The 14878-nt window shown below is 63.4% G+C and overlaps 1 protein-coding gene across 2 annotated transcripts; it reads left to right on the top strand.

Annotated features, from left to right (window-relative positions):
• Positions 1–2006: 2006 nt before the first annotated feature.
• Positions 2007–13945, top strand: PNPLA3 (patatin like phospholipase domain containing 3). Of its 2 annotated transcripts, none has more exons than XM_045835170.1 (8): positions 2007–2317; positions 5212–5444; positions 6429–6494; positions 7688–7897; positions 9351–9411; positions 10870–11088; positions 11953–12014; positions 13006–13945. In XM_045835170.1, the coding sequence occupies exons 1-8, from the start codon at positions 2131–2133 to the stop codon at positions 13024–13026; spliced, it is 1059 nt and encodes a 352-aa protein (XP_045691126.1). In that variant the 5' UTR covers positions 2007–2130; the 3' UTR covers positions 13027–13945. The 2 variants fall into 2 exon arrangements, with proteins under 2 accessions (XP_045691126.1, XP_045691125.1); XM_045835169.1 differs by having other exon boundaries at positions 11953–12085.
• Positions 13946–14878: the final 933 nt, after the last annotated feature.

Below are 14878 nucleotides of genomic sequence, written 5' to 3'. Positions count from 1 at the left end.
CGCCAGATCTCCCTGCCCGAGGACGCCTTCCTGCGGCCAGCTCCGGTCACAGGTTCGGCCTGCTCCAGCGGTGCTGAGCGGCTCCCCGTGGCAGACGAGCGTAGGACAGCGGACACCCCAGTTCCCTTCCCCCCAACCCCAGAGCACATTGTTTCTCCTGGAGAACCCCAGCAGGACTGAACCCCGCCTACCCATAGTAGTCACCCCCCCAACTAAGACACCGCTTCCCTTCTCATTTCCCTACACCCTGTGATGCCTCCCGGGGCCACTGGGCACTCAGGGCCTGGTCTCCGGGCCCGTCGGCTTCTGGAGAGCCCATCTAAGACAGCGCCTAAGACACCGAAGAACAGTGGCCAGGACGGGTTAAGAAAATGTGCAGGTCTGTGAGGGTGGGTAGATTGGAAGGAGCTTCCATGTGGAGCCTGATGTGGGGGGAGGATAGCACTTGAGCATCCATTCACTCACTCACTCACTCACTCACTTATTCCTTTAATAAACACCAGGAAGGCTCCTCGGGGCAGGAGAGAGCCCTCCACCTCGGGCAGGCGGGACCATGCTCATTGCTGCCAGCAACATGGCCTCTGGCATGTGGCTAGGGGCGTCTGTCTGACCCTCAAGTTGACCCAAGCCCGGGCTCTCGTAGCAGTGCTAGTGGGAGTGTTGTTACTGATGGGGTCTGGGCCCAGAGAGCATCTGCCTTGGGCCCACCCGCAGTGCGTGAGTTCTTGACTTTGTGCAGTAAAGACTTCACAACACGAGTCCAGGTGACATTTGAGGGTGCGTTCATTAAAGCTGGGGGCAGCCAAACGAAGGAAGGACGCAGGGTGGAAGCAGCACCGGGAGAGGGTCCAGGCAGGGCCGCTTCGGCTTTCTAAGAACTAGAAGTCCCAGTAAAAAAAAAAAACAGTGAGCTCACTGGGAAGTCGGAGAAAAGGGGGGCCTTGGAGACAGGTTCAGGGGGTGAGCCTGGGACGAGCTGCCACTGCTCGCTACTCCCCTGGTTGCGAGTTTTGTGGGGACCCTGAGAGTTTAGGAGACCAAGAGCAGAGACATGAGGCAGGAGCGTGTTCCAGCTAGGGTGAGCCTTGGGTTGTCTCGGAAGCTTTTTATCTTTTCCTGGCACTGGAATTTAGGGGAGGTTTTTGGGAGGATCTTAGGTGCGCCCTTCAATATGCCGATTCATCAAAATGTGCTGATAGAGGGGTCAGGGATGATCTTCTGGACAGTTTTACTTTTTAAAAAGTTCACTGAAGAGGGATGCCCCGGGATGGTCCAGAAGGTGTGTATCATTTGCTCCTAAGTCTTCTTGGTTAGGGAAAAGAAAACTTTGTGAAATTGCTCAAGTTGTTTGGCCTTGTTTTTCTCTCTCCCCTCTTCCTTTTTACCTTAAATATTTTTTAGAGAGAGAAGGGAAGGGAAAGAGAAAGAGAGGGAGAGAGTATGAGAGAAATATTGGTAGGTTGCCTCCTGCACACCCCCAGCTGGGGACCTGGTTGGAAACCCAGGCGTGTGCCCTGACTGGGAATTGAACCAGTGACCCTGTGGTTTGGGGACCAGCACTCAATCCACTGAGCCACGCCAGCCAGAGCCGGCCTTTCTCTAAAAGAAAGGAAAAAAAGTCTTCGGGTGAGGGTAAAAAATAAAATGCTGAGGACCTAAGTAAGGCAACTGAACTTCTGCTTTCTCCCTATGTGAAGGGATGGAAAGGAACGGGAAGGGGAGCTCTCTGTCTCCGGGACAGCCGGGTCCTTTGAAGCCTCGAGAACTCTCCTCGACCTGGACTTCGCCCTGGGGCAGGCCGGCCCCGCCCCGCCTCGCCCCCGCCCCCGGCTCCGCCCCCGCCCCCGGCCGGGAGCTGGTTCAGCTCCGAGGGAGGAACAGGGACAGGTGGGCGGTGTGCCCGCATTGGGCCACCTGCGGGCTCATTTGCATGGACCGAGGGGGCGGGGCGGCAGGGCTGACGTCACGCAGGGAAGGCTAGAGCTGCACTTCCCCGGCCTCGCGTCCAGCGAGTTCGGGCGTGCGGACCTGCGGGCGTCGGGTTAAGCGGTGGTAGACCACGGACTCGGAGCCTGAGCTCCAAACCCTGCAGCCGGGACCCCAAGCCCGCACCCCGAACGCGACGCCGCTATGTACGATCCCAAGAATGGCTGGAACCTGTCCTTCGCGGGCTGTGGCTTCCTGGGCTTTTACCATATCGGGGTGACCCAGTGCCTGGGCGACCGCGCGCCGCACCTCCTGCGAAACACGCGCATGTTCTTCGGTGCTTCGTCAGGGTCGCTGCACTGCGTTTCTTTCGTCGCCGGTGTCCCGTCCGGTACGTCCGGGACCGCCACCACGCTTCTTGCCGGGAGGGGGAGTCCCCAGGCCTAGGTTGAGGGCACCTCCTGTGAGTTTGGACCTGGATCCTGCAGGGTACGCCTCTGGAGTCTCCGTAAACAGATGCCTTCTCTCCTGCGTCCTATCGCCTCGAACGGGTGGGCGCGGTCGCCCGGCCTGGGAGCGAGGCGCGCTTGGGAGGCAGCTCCTCTGAGCGTGGGAACCTCGAGCGCCTCCCCACCCCAACCCGGCTCTAGTGCCCGGGCTTGAAGGGAGCCCCCTTTTCCCCGGATTGAGAGCTGGGTCATCCCGGAGCGATGGGGAGAAAGGAGAGCGAAGGGTGGAGCTGGTCCCAGCGGTCCCCGCCCCCCGCTCGAGGTGTGCGGAGAGGCGCTAGGCGATCTGAGCCGCGGTTAGGAAGGGCTGGTTTGTTCGGGGTAGACCAGGATGGGGGCTTTGGCCTGTGCCCCAGGGTGGGTGCCTTCTTTCCTTTGGGGACTTAAGGGACTAGAGACACCCCCACCATCTCTCCCATCCTCTCCGGGGCGCCCTTGCTTTGGCCCAGCCCGCTGGGGATTGGATGGGTCTCCGCTAGAGGGCGACTCTTCCAAGTCCTCCTGAGCCCTCCGGAGCCTTTCCGAGCCGACTTGTTGGTTAGGAGCCCAGCGGTTGGGGCGGGGGGCGGGGTTGTGTGTATGGAGGCGGGTAGGAAAGTTATCTCCGCTCCTTTTCTCGTGTTTCAGACCCTTCGCGGGGCTGGAGTGGATCCCTGGACACCCCCTCACCTCCTCCACACCCCACTCAGTGCCCCTGGAAATGAGACCCTGCCCATTTGTGTCTTGTTCTCATTAATGGCTATGTGTGGGGGGGGGGGTGCCAGTGGGAGGGAGGGACGAGTGCGTGCAGGGGTGGGGGGTGAGGGGGTGCCCAGCTGGTCTCAACTACTAAGTGCAGAGTCCGTGGTGGGGGGCATCTGAGTCAGGGGGTGCAGCGGGAGCAAGCAGCAGCAGAGCTGTTGGCACCCAGTGGCCCCCCAATGAGAACGTAATGCACCTCACAGCCCCAGTTCATCTGGGGCTCCTGAACAATGTACCCTTCCCTCTGCCCCGGGCCTGCTGTGCTGGACACGGCCAGCAGGGCCTGACCTCACTCCTGGTTGGTGCCCGGGAGTCTCCTGCCGGTAGGCACGGTGCTGCCAATGGAGCGGCCCCGGGGCTGACTGGGAGGTGGGAGTTGGCAGCAAGGCCACCCTGACGGCTTTCCCCGTCCAGGGGCCAGAGGAGCAAAGGGCAGGAATGTGACCTCAGGAAGGACTCGGTCAGCCCCATGGCTAGCCCTTGTATTCCAAGGTGACCTGTGGACACCTACGGAGTTGAACCTTTCACCGGGACCAGCTTCGGGCACGCCGACCCCAGGACAGGAGGCGTGCTGACTCCGGGGCAGGGCTCCCTGATGGCAGAGTACAGGTGCCTCTTGGGGCACTGCCCTGCGGCCTGGGGCAAGGTCGAGGACCACCAAGCCCCTGGAAAGCGGGTCTGGGGTTTTCTGTTGGAGCTGTCCCCCAGATTCCTTCCCCAACCTCCTGCCTCATGTAGGGACCTCCAAGGGGCCTCCCCCCACCCTGCCCCGGGGGCTGCAACGTGGGCAGAGCTTCCGAGAGCGCGTCTCACCCAGGGCCGAGCTGCCAGGAGGGCTGGCAGCTGCCAGCTCTTGCTGCCTGGGCTCCGTGGAGAGGGCTGGCATGAGGTCTTCGGCCGGTCAGGACGGCCTGGCACGTGTCGGGCCTTGTGCATCCCAGGACTCGTGACTGGCTAGGCCGTGGGCTGGGACGGGTAGTCCTGCATGCCAGGGCCATGCTGGCCAGCCAGAGGGGGCGAGGCCCGGGAGTGGGGTCAAAGGGAGAGTGAATGTGCCCCGTGCCCACTAGACAGTGTGGTCATTCTGGTGGTAGAGGTTAAAGGTTACGTGTAACTACGTATTAGGTGCCTCCTCTGAGTCAAACGCCTTACGGGTTGTGGTGAATCTAACCCTCTATCTCCAAAAGGTAGGGAAACGCTGTCCCACATTCACAACGCACAGCCTGAGACCGAGAGACCGCAAAGTGACCCACGGAGGCCACTCGGCCAGTGAGAGGTGCCAGCTGGCTGTGTTCTCCGCTCCCCGAAGCCCTGGGCCCACCTTGCCGAGGACTCCCCCGGGGCTGGCTTCCTGAGGGGCTGGGGTGAGAGGAGCGCCCCTGGGCCTCCGGAGGCTCCTTGCAGCAGCCAGGGCCCGAGCAGGCTTGCCAATCGAAATACGGCACAAGGCACAGATGTCATTTTACCTTCCCGGTTAGCAGGATGCAAAAAAAAAAAAGTACTTAAAAGCCAGGAATGAAATTAATTTTGTTGATCCCAATATAGTCCAAACAGTATCATTTTTCCCATCTGATCAGTATTGATATCTTTTACTTTTTTTTTAAAGGTTTCTTCTACTTTCTTTCTTTTTTTTTAAATTTTTAAAATATTTTTTATTTATTTATTTTTTAGGGAGGGAAGGGAGGGAGTTGGGGGGGGAGAGAGAGAGAGAGAGAGATATCAATGTGCAGTTGCTGGGGGCTATGGCCTGCACCCCAGGAATGTACCCAGGCTGGGAATCGAACCTGGGACACTTTGGTTCCCAGCCTGCGCTCAGTCCACTGAGCTATGCCAGCCAGGGCTACTTTTTTTTTTTTTTTAACTAAGCCTTTGAAATCCTGCGTTTCTTTTGAACATCTCAGTCTGGACAGAGCCCGTGGTGAGGGCTCTGTGGGCACACGCGAGCGCTCCCCCTGCTGGTGGTTTCTGGTCTCGCCGCACACGAGCCCCAGCTCCTGGGTGGCACACCCCTCCGTGTTTGTCTCCCGCCCCACAGCCCAGGTCCTGCAGGTCCTCACGGACCTCGTCCTGAAGGTCAGAAGCCAGAGCCTCGGCATCCTCCAGCCGTGCTTCAGCATGAACGAGTTCTTCCGGGAGGCCCTCCACCGGCACCTCCCGGCCAACGTGCACGAGCTCATCTCCGGCAAAGTCGGCCTCTCGCTCACCCGCGTGTCCGACTGGGAAAACGTCCTGGTGTCCGATTTCCAGTCCAAAGAGGAGGTCGTGGATGTAAGCACCGGGCCTCTCTGGGCGCTGTCGAGGAACAAGGGCCATCTGACCTGGGAAGCCACACGGAGAAAGCTGTCACGGGCCACCTGCCCTGCTCCTCGCGATGCAGGAGCACCTGCACCGCCGGCACCCGAACCCGGGTGCTGCCAGGGGCCTGGTCTGCAGCGTGTGTGACCCCGGTGGGTCCCGGGGCAGGATCAGTGGCCCCCCAGCCTTCCAGACTGGCTCTCGGCCGCCTCTTCTGCAGACCCTGTCCCACGGTGTCCCTCCTCCATGCGATGTGTGTTCCTTTAGTGGGAACACCATCACTGAAGCCGCAACAGGCGGGGACCCCATCTCGTGTGCCTCAGAGCACAGAGGAGATTGTTCACAATATCAAAATGCCATTTAATTCGGCTGCTGCCTCTTAGGAGAGCTAGTGGACAGCCTTTCACCTCACACGTGTCCGTCTGGGGGGCGGCCTGTGCCATGCAACCAGCAGCACCTCACAGCCGCTGGCACCTTCCACGGAGCCTTACCCGAGGCAGCTCTCCCTCAGCGGCCGGCACCTGCCCGCCCCCCTCCCCCGGGAGTCCAGGCTCTCGGCGGGTGACCCAGGGTCGTGTCCTGCTCCATGCCCTTCAGCCCGGTGCCGCCTGAAGCGTGGTCCTGGCCACGCAGCAGCATGCCCTGGGAGCTCATTATGACTGTCCCCTCCTGGCCGGTCAGCGAGTTAACCACTCTCGGTCCCGTCTGCGATGGCCCGTCTTGACTCGTGGGGAGCAGGGACAGGAGGCCGAGGTGCACACAGTGTCGCCAAGGTGTTCACGCTTAGGTCCGAGATACGAACTGCACCGTGTGGTCGGCCCGCTCCGTGCGGAGAGGGCGCTTCAGGCTCCCGCCTGGCCCGCCCGGCCAGAGCGGGCTGCTGAAAGCCCCCCGGCAAAGAAGGAGGCCAAGCGGCTCCGGCCTGTGGCTTCCCTCCCTTTTGTCTTGTCTCCACAGGCCGTGCTTTGTTCCTGCTTCATCCCTTTCGTCTCGGCCATAATGCCTCCCTCCTTCAGAGGCGAGGTGAGTCTGCCTCTCCCCCGCCCGGGTCGGTGGCTCCGGCCCACACGGTGCTGCCCGCAAGCACCCTCGTACCTCGAACGCGGAGCCTTCTGCTGCTGCTCAGCCTCCGGACAGAGGGGGGCCGTGGCTGCCCCGCGCCGTGCCCCCCGCCCCCGCCCCCGCCCCCGCAAAGAACTAGTTCACCGAGACTCCGTTATCTGGTTATCTGTGAGCTACGCCAGCTCACTGAACCTTCACAGCAGCGCTGAGGATGGGTGCCCAGTGGCCTAGGTCAAGTGTAAGACGGTTAAGAATGGGCAGCTTGCTTAAGGTAGAGCTTTATCCTGAGAGGCTGGCAGTTTCTATCCTCTCCGGGACGGACCTTTTCTGCTCGGGGCAGAAGCGGACGTCAGGGCTACTGTTTGGTTTCATTCAACAAAGGTGCAAGCCCTCGAGGCCATTCTGAGCCCTGCACGGGCAGAGGAACAGGAGCGAGGGTGGGGGGAGGGTGTTCCCTGCGTGCTGGGCGGCTCGCTGGCCTGGGCTGGGCGCGCTGGCAGCCCCCTTCCAGGGCAGCAGTTACCAGCCAGGATGACTTGGTTCCCCACCCCCACTCCCCGCCCGGGGCCTCTGGCCACGGCTGGGCACAGTTGAGGTTGTGGCACTGAGAGTGTACTCCCGGTCCTGGTTTGCTAGCGGCCGACTGGGCCCGCCGGTCTCGGGGTGAGGGGGTGTTATCTGAGGCCCATCAGCTCCCAGCCTCACGGTTGCATTTTGGCCTCGCCTCCTCGCGGCCGTGGCGCCCATCCTCGCGGCGTGGGGAGAGACGAGCTCACAGGTTACCTTGCCCGAGACGTCCCCAGCGGCAGGGGGCTTGGAGTGGACCCTTGCTGTCCCCTCTGGGACAGGGTCTGCCTCACACTGTCCCTAGTGCACGCCGTGACCTGGTCTGGTATGGCCTCTTGGTGCAAATGCGCGGGCACGCCCCTGCGCGCCCGCCTGGGCTCGGGACGCGGCCGCAACGCCGTGGGCCTGAATCAGCCTCCAGCTGCCTCCTGGCCGGGTGTGCGGTCTTTCCGACGGCGAACAGGGCTCCCCGGCCTGGCCCTCCCCCGGGCAGCCTGCAGCGCCGAGAGGCCTCTGCCCATAATCTCGAACGCAGGAACCCCGGCCGCGGGCTTCTGACCGGTGTTCTTTTTCTCCCCCCTCGACAGAGGTACGTGGATGGAGGATTCACTAACAGCGTGCCCTTCTTTGATACCAAGACAACCATCACCGTGTCCCCCTTCTATGGGGAGTGCGACATCTGCCCCAAGGCCAAGTCCACGAACTTCTTCCATGTGGAAGTGTCCAAGCTTAACTTCCACTTCTGCCTGCGGAACTGCCGGCTGGTTTGTGAAATGCTGTGCCCCCCTGACCTCAAGGTGAGTGCGGGCCTGTGTGTTCTGGGGGTGCAGCTCTTTGCTCCCGTTTGCCTGGAGACCCCCCCCACCCCGTGGTTCTCCAAGCAGACGAACAAATGCAAAACCCTCATTGGACAGGGACTCGGAGAAGAATCCCTGGTCCCGGAAGGCCAGCCCTGCCCGCCTCGGGCCATCGGGATCCCCTGGGGACACCTGCGCCGTGCTGCCCCTCGGGTCCCACTTCCAGGGGCTGCGGTCAGACGCCGCCACCCACCCGTGGCTTTGGCCCCTGGGGATCCAAGCATCCACGGGTTCCACCAAGCACACGTCAAAAATACCTTTACTTATTTATTTTATTTAAAAAATATTTTATTTATTTATTTTTAGAGAGGGGGAAAGGAGGGAGAAACAGAGGGAGAGAAACATCGATGTATGGTTGCCTCTCACGCACCCCCCCACTTGGGGACACGGCCTTGCCCACAACCCAGGCGCGTGCCCTGACTGGGAATCCAACTGGCGACCCTTTGGTTCACAGGCTGGTGCTCAATCCACTGAGCCACGCCAGCCAGGGCTCAAAAATATATACATTTTTAAAAATCCCTGCCCTGACCATTTGGTTGGGTGTCGCCCTGCAAACTGAAAGGTTGTGGGTTCAATTCCCAGTCAAGGGACATCACATGCCTGGGTCGCAAGTTCGGTCCCAGTCGGGGGAAATATGAGAGCCAACCTGTATCAATGTTTCTCTCCCTCTCTTTCTCCCTCCTTTTTTCCTCTCTCTTAAAAAAAAAATCCCAGAAAGTCCCAAAACACAAAATTTGAATTCACCCCTCACAGAACGAGCCCTATGCTGCATCCGTGGGAATGAAGTGGTGTGCCCTGTAGCCTGTGTGCAAATACAGGTTCTGTGCAAACCGTACACCGTCTCGTGTAAGAGACCGCACACGTATGAGGGGTCCTGGAACCAGCCCCCGCGGACCCTGGGGACGGCCGCAGGCCGGGTGCCGCCTGGGCAGCGGGGCGGCTGGCGTCACCCAGGTGACCCTTCTCTGTGGCCGAGGCCACGAACCGCACAGTGTCTGCATCTGCCGGTCGCCCTGCACACCCGAGCCCCCCGACAGTGAGGATTTGCTCGGGCTGCAGGCACTCGGCGGTGATCAGGGACAAAGGGGCCCAGGGTGTGCACGCACCTCGCCCCGGCGGGTTGATGGCGTGGCGTGAGCGCGGGCGCGTGGAGGAGAAAGCTGTTACTGTCCCGGGGAAACCGGGAGGGCCCCTGTCATGCTGGGGTGCCAGCACTGCCTCCCGGGAGGGCTGTGGTTTGGGCCGAGTCCCTCAGGCTAGGGGCACTGCTGTCACCTGGAGCGTGGCCCCTTGTCCGGCCTCGCTGCGGCTGCAGAGGCTCCAGCTCACCAGCTCACGGGCGGGGCGCTGAGTGGCGCCCGCCCTGCGGCTAACCGTGCGGCTTGCCTTCCAGGTGCTGCGGGATACCTACCTGCAGGGGTACTTGGACGCGGCCAGGTTCTTGGAAAAAAACGGTGCGTGTGGGCGGGGAACAGACCAGCCCATCTAGTGGCCTTTGCCAGCGGCCGTGGGGACCCTGAGGGGGCTGCCCCGGCCTTCGCCGCCTGTCACGCCAGCTCACTCAGTTGCAGGAAACAGGCTGGGAGAGGGGAGCCGGGGCCCCAGCCCACTCCCTGCGGGGCAGAGCTGGGGTGCGAACCTGGGGTGTCACGGCTCCAGGGCGCCGTCCTTCTCCCCCGCCACCCGTCCGGAGGCCGTCGGCTGAGTTTCTCCAGGGCTTCGGACAGGGCTTCTGGGTCTGGGCCCCAGGGAGAGCAAGGAGAAGCGCTGTCTCCAGCCAGGTGTGGGTGACGCCCACTGGCGCACTGTCCTTTCCGGGACCGGATGCCACCTGGGGCCATCCTGGCGCGTCCGGGCTGCAGGGGCCGAGCTCTGGAGACCCCCGAGTGGGACCGGGTGTCCGGCGTGTCCGGAGCTGTTTCTCTTCGGCGCTGACAGTGGCCCCCTTGTTGGTCCTCTCAGTCAGCCTTTGGCCAAGACTTAGGACACTGGTTCAAAGGACACACACGTGTCACCTACTCAGAAACCGCTTACTGTGCACCTTGTAGGTGTGCCAGGGACACCGTGCGCTAGGGCCACTGCAGTGAACGGTCAGCGGTGGGCAGCCCGTGGGCAGGAGCGCAGGCGCGTCCGTGGCAGGATGCCGGGCGGAGAGCTGGCCTGGACGGGGAGAGGCCCCCTGAAGATCTAGAGGGAGCACTAACGGAGGGGCGACCTGGGGAGCCCAGTGCAGGTGTCTGGGACAGGGCCTGGTCTTTACAGCCCGAGGCTGGAAGCCGCCGAGGGTGAGGCCGGGCAGCCAGGGACCTCTGCCTGCCTCCCTGCGCGCCCGGTCCAGGGGCCGGAGTCCCGACACCCAGGGCGGTGCCCGCCCCAACTCCCTCGCCTGGAGCCATTGTGAGTGTCGTGTGACGGAAGTGCTGGGCCTGAGTTCAAATCCCGCCCTGCACAGACGGGCTCTGTGGCTTCACGGTCTGCGCTCCTGACGCCTTGGCCGAGAAGCAGGGATGACGCCATGGCAGCCACCGAGTGGCCGCTGCCAGGCCCAGCCGGAGGTCCTCCCTCAGGGCCTGGGGCGCGGGCCCGCTCAGCGGTGTGAGGCCAGTCACCGCAGATCCGTCCCATCCTCCTCTTTCCACTCACGAGCCCACAGGCGGCCGTGGAGCCCCCACAGCGGGAGAGGGGTCAGGTGGGAGCCCAACACACATCGCTGTGGCTCTGAAGCCCCGCGTTCTTTTTTCCCCCTGTTACGACAGCCCGCCCCCACCCACCCGCGCCGGGCACCGAGCCGGCGCCGGGCCTGCCGCTCCCGGGGGCCGCTGGCCTCCTCCGTCCTTCGCTGGGAGGGTGGGTGAGGAAAGACCCCGGCTGCTCAGGGTCGCCTGACGGTCCGTCTTCTGTGTCTGCGGCAGGCCTTGGCGACAGGCCCCTGCCTCGGTGCCCAAGTCTGTCCCCGGAAGAGCTGGAGGTTGTCGAGGGGCCCCGGGACACCAGGGGCCTGGAGGCCCCCTGGGAGGGAGCTGGCTGGCGGACGAGGCCAGAGGGGGACGAGCTGCTGAACCACCTGTGCCACAGCCTGCAGCCCTGGGACCAGGGCGTCCTGCAGACAGTGTCGCCCGAGCTCACCGAAGGTGCCGCCTCCGGGAGTGGGAGGGGGGTGGGCTGCCTCGGGGCGGGGGGGCAGCCGGGGCTGGTCTTCTGCTGTGGGTTCGAGGGGGAAGGTGGTGCCACCCTCGGGCCCCGCCTCCCCACGCCCAGGCACCTTGCCCAGTCTCCCTTTACCCCCGCGGGCATGGCCAGAACAGAACAGACGCCAGCTGAGCCCGTGTTGAATGGACTGGGCATGCTCTCAGCGCCTGGGGTCCGGGCACACTGGATTTCGGGGGGCCCCGAGGGTGGGCCCCTTCTTTGAGAACCCCGCTCTCTGCCTGGGCACCCATCTCAAAGCCTCCTTTCTCAAGGAGCCTCTCCTGATCACCCCCCTCCCCCAAACCAACAGTTTGGGACTTTCCTTTGAACGAGGCAGTCCGTTTGACCCTGGGGTCAAAGGTTAGAGGACACGTGTGTGCACAGAGCGGCTTCCTGTGGGCATTGGGAGATGACCGGGATGGCCTCCTGGCTGCAGAGGCGCTCTGGCCCTAGGGGCCCCTTCCGATTTGAGGCGTCATGAGGTCGCCTCAGAGGGAAGCGGAAGGTGGGGGTCCAGGCGGAGGAGACGGAATCCGGCTGCAGGCGGCCGGTGGGCTGCTGGAGCAGTCGGCGGTCTCCTCCCGGAGTAGCCGCCCCCGGGAAGAGAGCCGTTCCTGGGGAGATCTGTGCCCGCGGCCAGCCCGGGGCCCTGCGGCTGCGTCCCCCGCTTGGCCGCATTGGCCAAGGATTCCGATTCCTCGGCCGCCGGAACCCGTGTGCCGGGCGGAACCTCTGAGCACCGCCTGGGTGGGCGGCTTGGATTTGGCTCTGGTGCGTGACGTGCTCCCCAACTGTGTGCCCCCCAGTGCTGAGCAAGATGGTTAAAGCCAGAGGCGGCTACCTGAGCAAGATCTGCAGCTCCCTGCCGGTAAGGGCCCTGACCTACGCGGTGCTGCCCTGCACGCTGCCCGTGCAGTCCGCCGTCGCTGCGGTCCACAGGTGAGGGGGGGCCTTGGGGCTTCGCGTGTCTGTCACGGGGTTGAGTGAGAGTGTCCGCAGGGCCCTGAGCCTGGGGCCCGACCCCTGGGGCGGCGGGGTCGAGGTCACGGTCCCTGGGGACCGTCCCCGGGGGGGGCGCCTTTCGGGTGGGGCCCTGTGCAGCGCCTCTTTTCTCCCGGCTGCCGTGGGGCCACCCCTTCCCACAGGGCTGCCCTTCCGTGTGGGGACTTCACTCACGGTCGGGAAGGACGAGAGGCCAACAGGGGCCCACGCGGGAGTCCTGGGCATCTGTTTTCCTCGGCCTTCTTCACGCTAACTGGGGCGTCTGCTTTCTTTCTGGCGAGTTCACCGAGTGTGTCCTTCAGTCCGTCCTCAGGCCCCTCCCCCGCCCTACAGAATTGGGCCCCTGTGCCCACGCGGCCTTGCCCTGGCCTCAGGTTCAGGGGCTTACCAACGCCCAGGCGTGGGGTCCTCTCTGTGTCTTGGGGGCAGGGAGTCCATCGGGGTTGGGGGCAGCGGTCAGGCCTCTGCAGCGGCTCCCTCTGCTGGACACGTGCGCGGCCAGGCTCGGGCTGGGTCGGGGGGTGGCGTCCGAACTCCAGACTCCAGACCAGCACACGAGCCCCACAGACAGGCAGAAACCTGGGAACCGCAGCCTCCTCCTTTGACTTCTGTGTTCCTCCCCTGAGCTTCCCCAGCGAAAGGCGGCCTCACTCAGGGGCTGGGGAGGAAGCCGGCTTGCCCCCAGCCCACTTTCCGGGAATGTGTCAGGTTGGGGTCCGAGGGGACTCCGGCGGTGTGCCCGGACCAGGGGTGTCATGGTGGGCCGGCTGCATTTCGCTGGGGTTGTGCGCGGCTCTTGTGTGAGCCGGCCTTCCCACTGACGACCTGTGTGTATGGGGGGGGGCTCGGTCCCACAGGCTGGTGACGTGGCTTCCTGATGCCCCGGACGACGTCCAGTGGCTGCAGTCCCTGGCCGGCCAGGCTTGTTCCCGGGTGACTTCGCGCCTGTTCCCGGCCTGCAGGTAGCCCGTCTGCCCGGATCCAGCGAACACCCCTCTCGTCTGGTCTGGCTGCGGGTACCGTTCTGGAAACACCGTTGAGTGTCCGATGGGTGGCAGGTGACGAGGAGCCTAGCCCGCAGCGCAGGGGGCCCTGTCACACGTGGGGCTGCTGAGTCCGTCAGCATCTGCTGGAAGCTGAGCAAGACCCGTGCACATAGGGGGCTGCAGACTCAGAGCGGGGATGGGAACACCCGGTTAGGGGGGGAGAGCCGAGAGGGGCCGAGGGGGCTGGCGTGGGCAGGGGTGTCAGGCGGCCCTGCTGCGCCTCCGCCTCCGGGAAGCCGCCCCGGGTGCCGGCACCTGTAGCTCGGGGCAGGGTGCTAGGCAGCGCTTCCGGAAGCCTGGCGGGTGTCACGCTCATGCTGACTCCCTTCCGACCTCAGACCGGCCGAGTCCCGGGCTCGTGGTGGCACCCTGCGGCTCGCATCGTGACGTGGCCGCTGACCCCGCCGCTCCGGACTCTGCAGCTGGTCCGGAACAAGGAGGGCCTGGTGGCGGTCACGAGGGTTGGAGCCCCTCCTGGAAATCGCGGGCCCGGCCCTCTCGCCTGTTCCCCTGGGGCACTCCTCACTGGGTTTCCGTGAGGCTCCGGGGGCCCCCGGCCCAGTGCGGATGGGTGGTGGGTGCTTGGGAGAGGGGTCTCAGTGGTTACTGCTGTTGGCAGGTGTAGAAGGGTTTCGGGTACGGGCGGTGGGACCCGGTTTGCATGGGAATGACCGCAGGGACCTTGGGGGAAGCCTGAGTTTTTGAGTTATTCCAGGAGGCAAGTCTAGGACGTTTTTGCAGCGGGGGGTGGGTGGGGGCTAGACCTTTTCCTCCTTCATGCAGCTTTCTGCTGTTCAAGTCCCGTGTCTGTGACAGATGGAATCCGGCCTCAGGGCTGCATTTACAGTTGACTGAAACCAGAGGCCATGGACACGCCAGGAAGCTGGTTCTGGTCGGCGTGGGGGTCCAGGGGTTAAGGCACTCCAGTACCGCAGCGCCCGAGTCCGTCAGCCCCGCTGGCCGGGAAAGGACCCTCAGGGTGGAGGGTCCGCCACCGTCCTTGTCCTGTGGCCCCGCGCTGTCCCAGAGCGAGGTTCCGAGGATGGCAGGGGTGTGGCCGAGGGCCCTTGAGGCAGCGGCGCGGCTGCCCTTTGTGCAGTCCCGGGGGCTGGCGGGGGGAGAGGCGTGTGCCTCCCTTCCTTCTTCAAGGGGGGCCCCCTGCGGTCGGGGGCCATGAAAGATGGCGGTAACTTGTTTACATTTTAGAGCACCTTTTGGACCCAACCTGAATTTGTGAAAGAGTTTTGTATAAAGTGTAAGGGAATCTCGTTATCTGTGGAATGGTGCATTGTGTGAATCAGTGAGAGGCTAAGCCTGACCAAAAAAATCCAGGGCACAAAGCACAAGACAGTCCACCCCGGTCCCCCAGGCAGGAGCCGGACGCAACAGGCTGGGCCACCTTTCCGCTGGTGCCCTCGACTTGAACTTGGCTGATTTTCCCCTGCGCCTCTGGTCTGCTTTCCTTTCCTTCCCACTGCCTCCCTACTCCCACCCCCAGCCCCAGCCCCAGCCCCAGCCCCAGCCTTCACGGAGGCAAGCAAGAGTCCGGGGCACCCCGACTCCCAGGTGTGGCAATCTGTTGGCGAGCACAGGACCTTACACATTTGAGTGTTACGAAAAGAATATCAGTGTGAGTTCAAAGTCCCATATGCTGGGACAGAAGGCTGCACCCTCCCCTGCATCG

This window comes from Phyllostomus hastatus, unplaced genomic scaffold (genome assembly GCF_019186645.2).
Source record: "Phyllostomus hastatus isolate PE091 unplaced genomic scaffold, TTU_PhHast_1.1 phas_contig_198, whole genome shotgun sequence".
Taxonomy (NCBI): Eukaryota; Metazoa; Chordata; class Mammalia; order Chiroptera; family Phyllostomidae; genus Phyllostomus; species Phyllostomus hastatus.
This window is presented reverse-complemented; position numbering and strand designations above follow the sequence as displayed.

Excerpts from the sequence above, each read along its gene's own strand:
- PNPLA3 (XM_045835169.1), top strand. The coding sequence starts at position 2,131 with ATGTACGATCCCAAGAATGGCTGGAACCTGTCCTTCGCGGGCTGTGGC. Across the intron at positions 5,445-6,428 it reads CCAAAGAGGAGGTCGTGGAT|GCCGTGCTTTGTTCCTGCTT; the intron begins GTAAGCACCGGG and ends TTGTCTCCACAG. Across the intron at positions 6,495-7,687 it reads CTCCCTCCTTCAGAGGCGAG|AGGTACGTGGATGGAGGATT; the intron begins GTGAGTCTGCCT and ends CCCCCTCGACAG.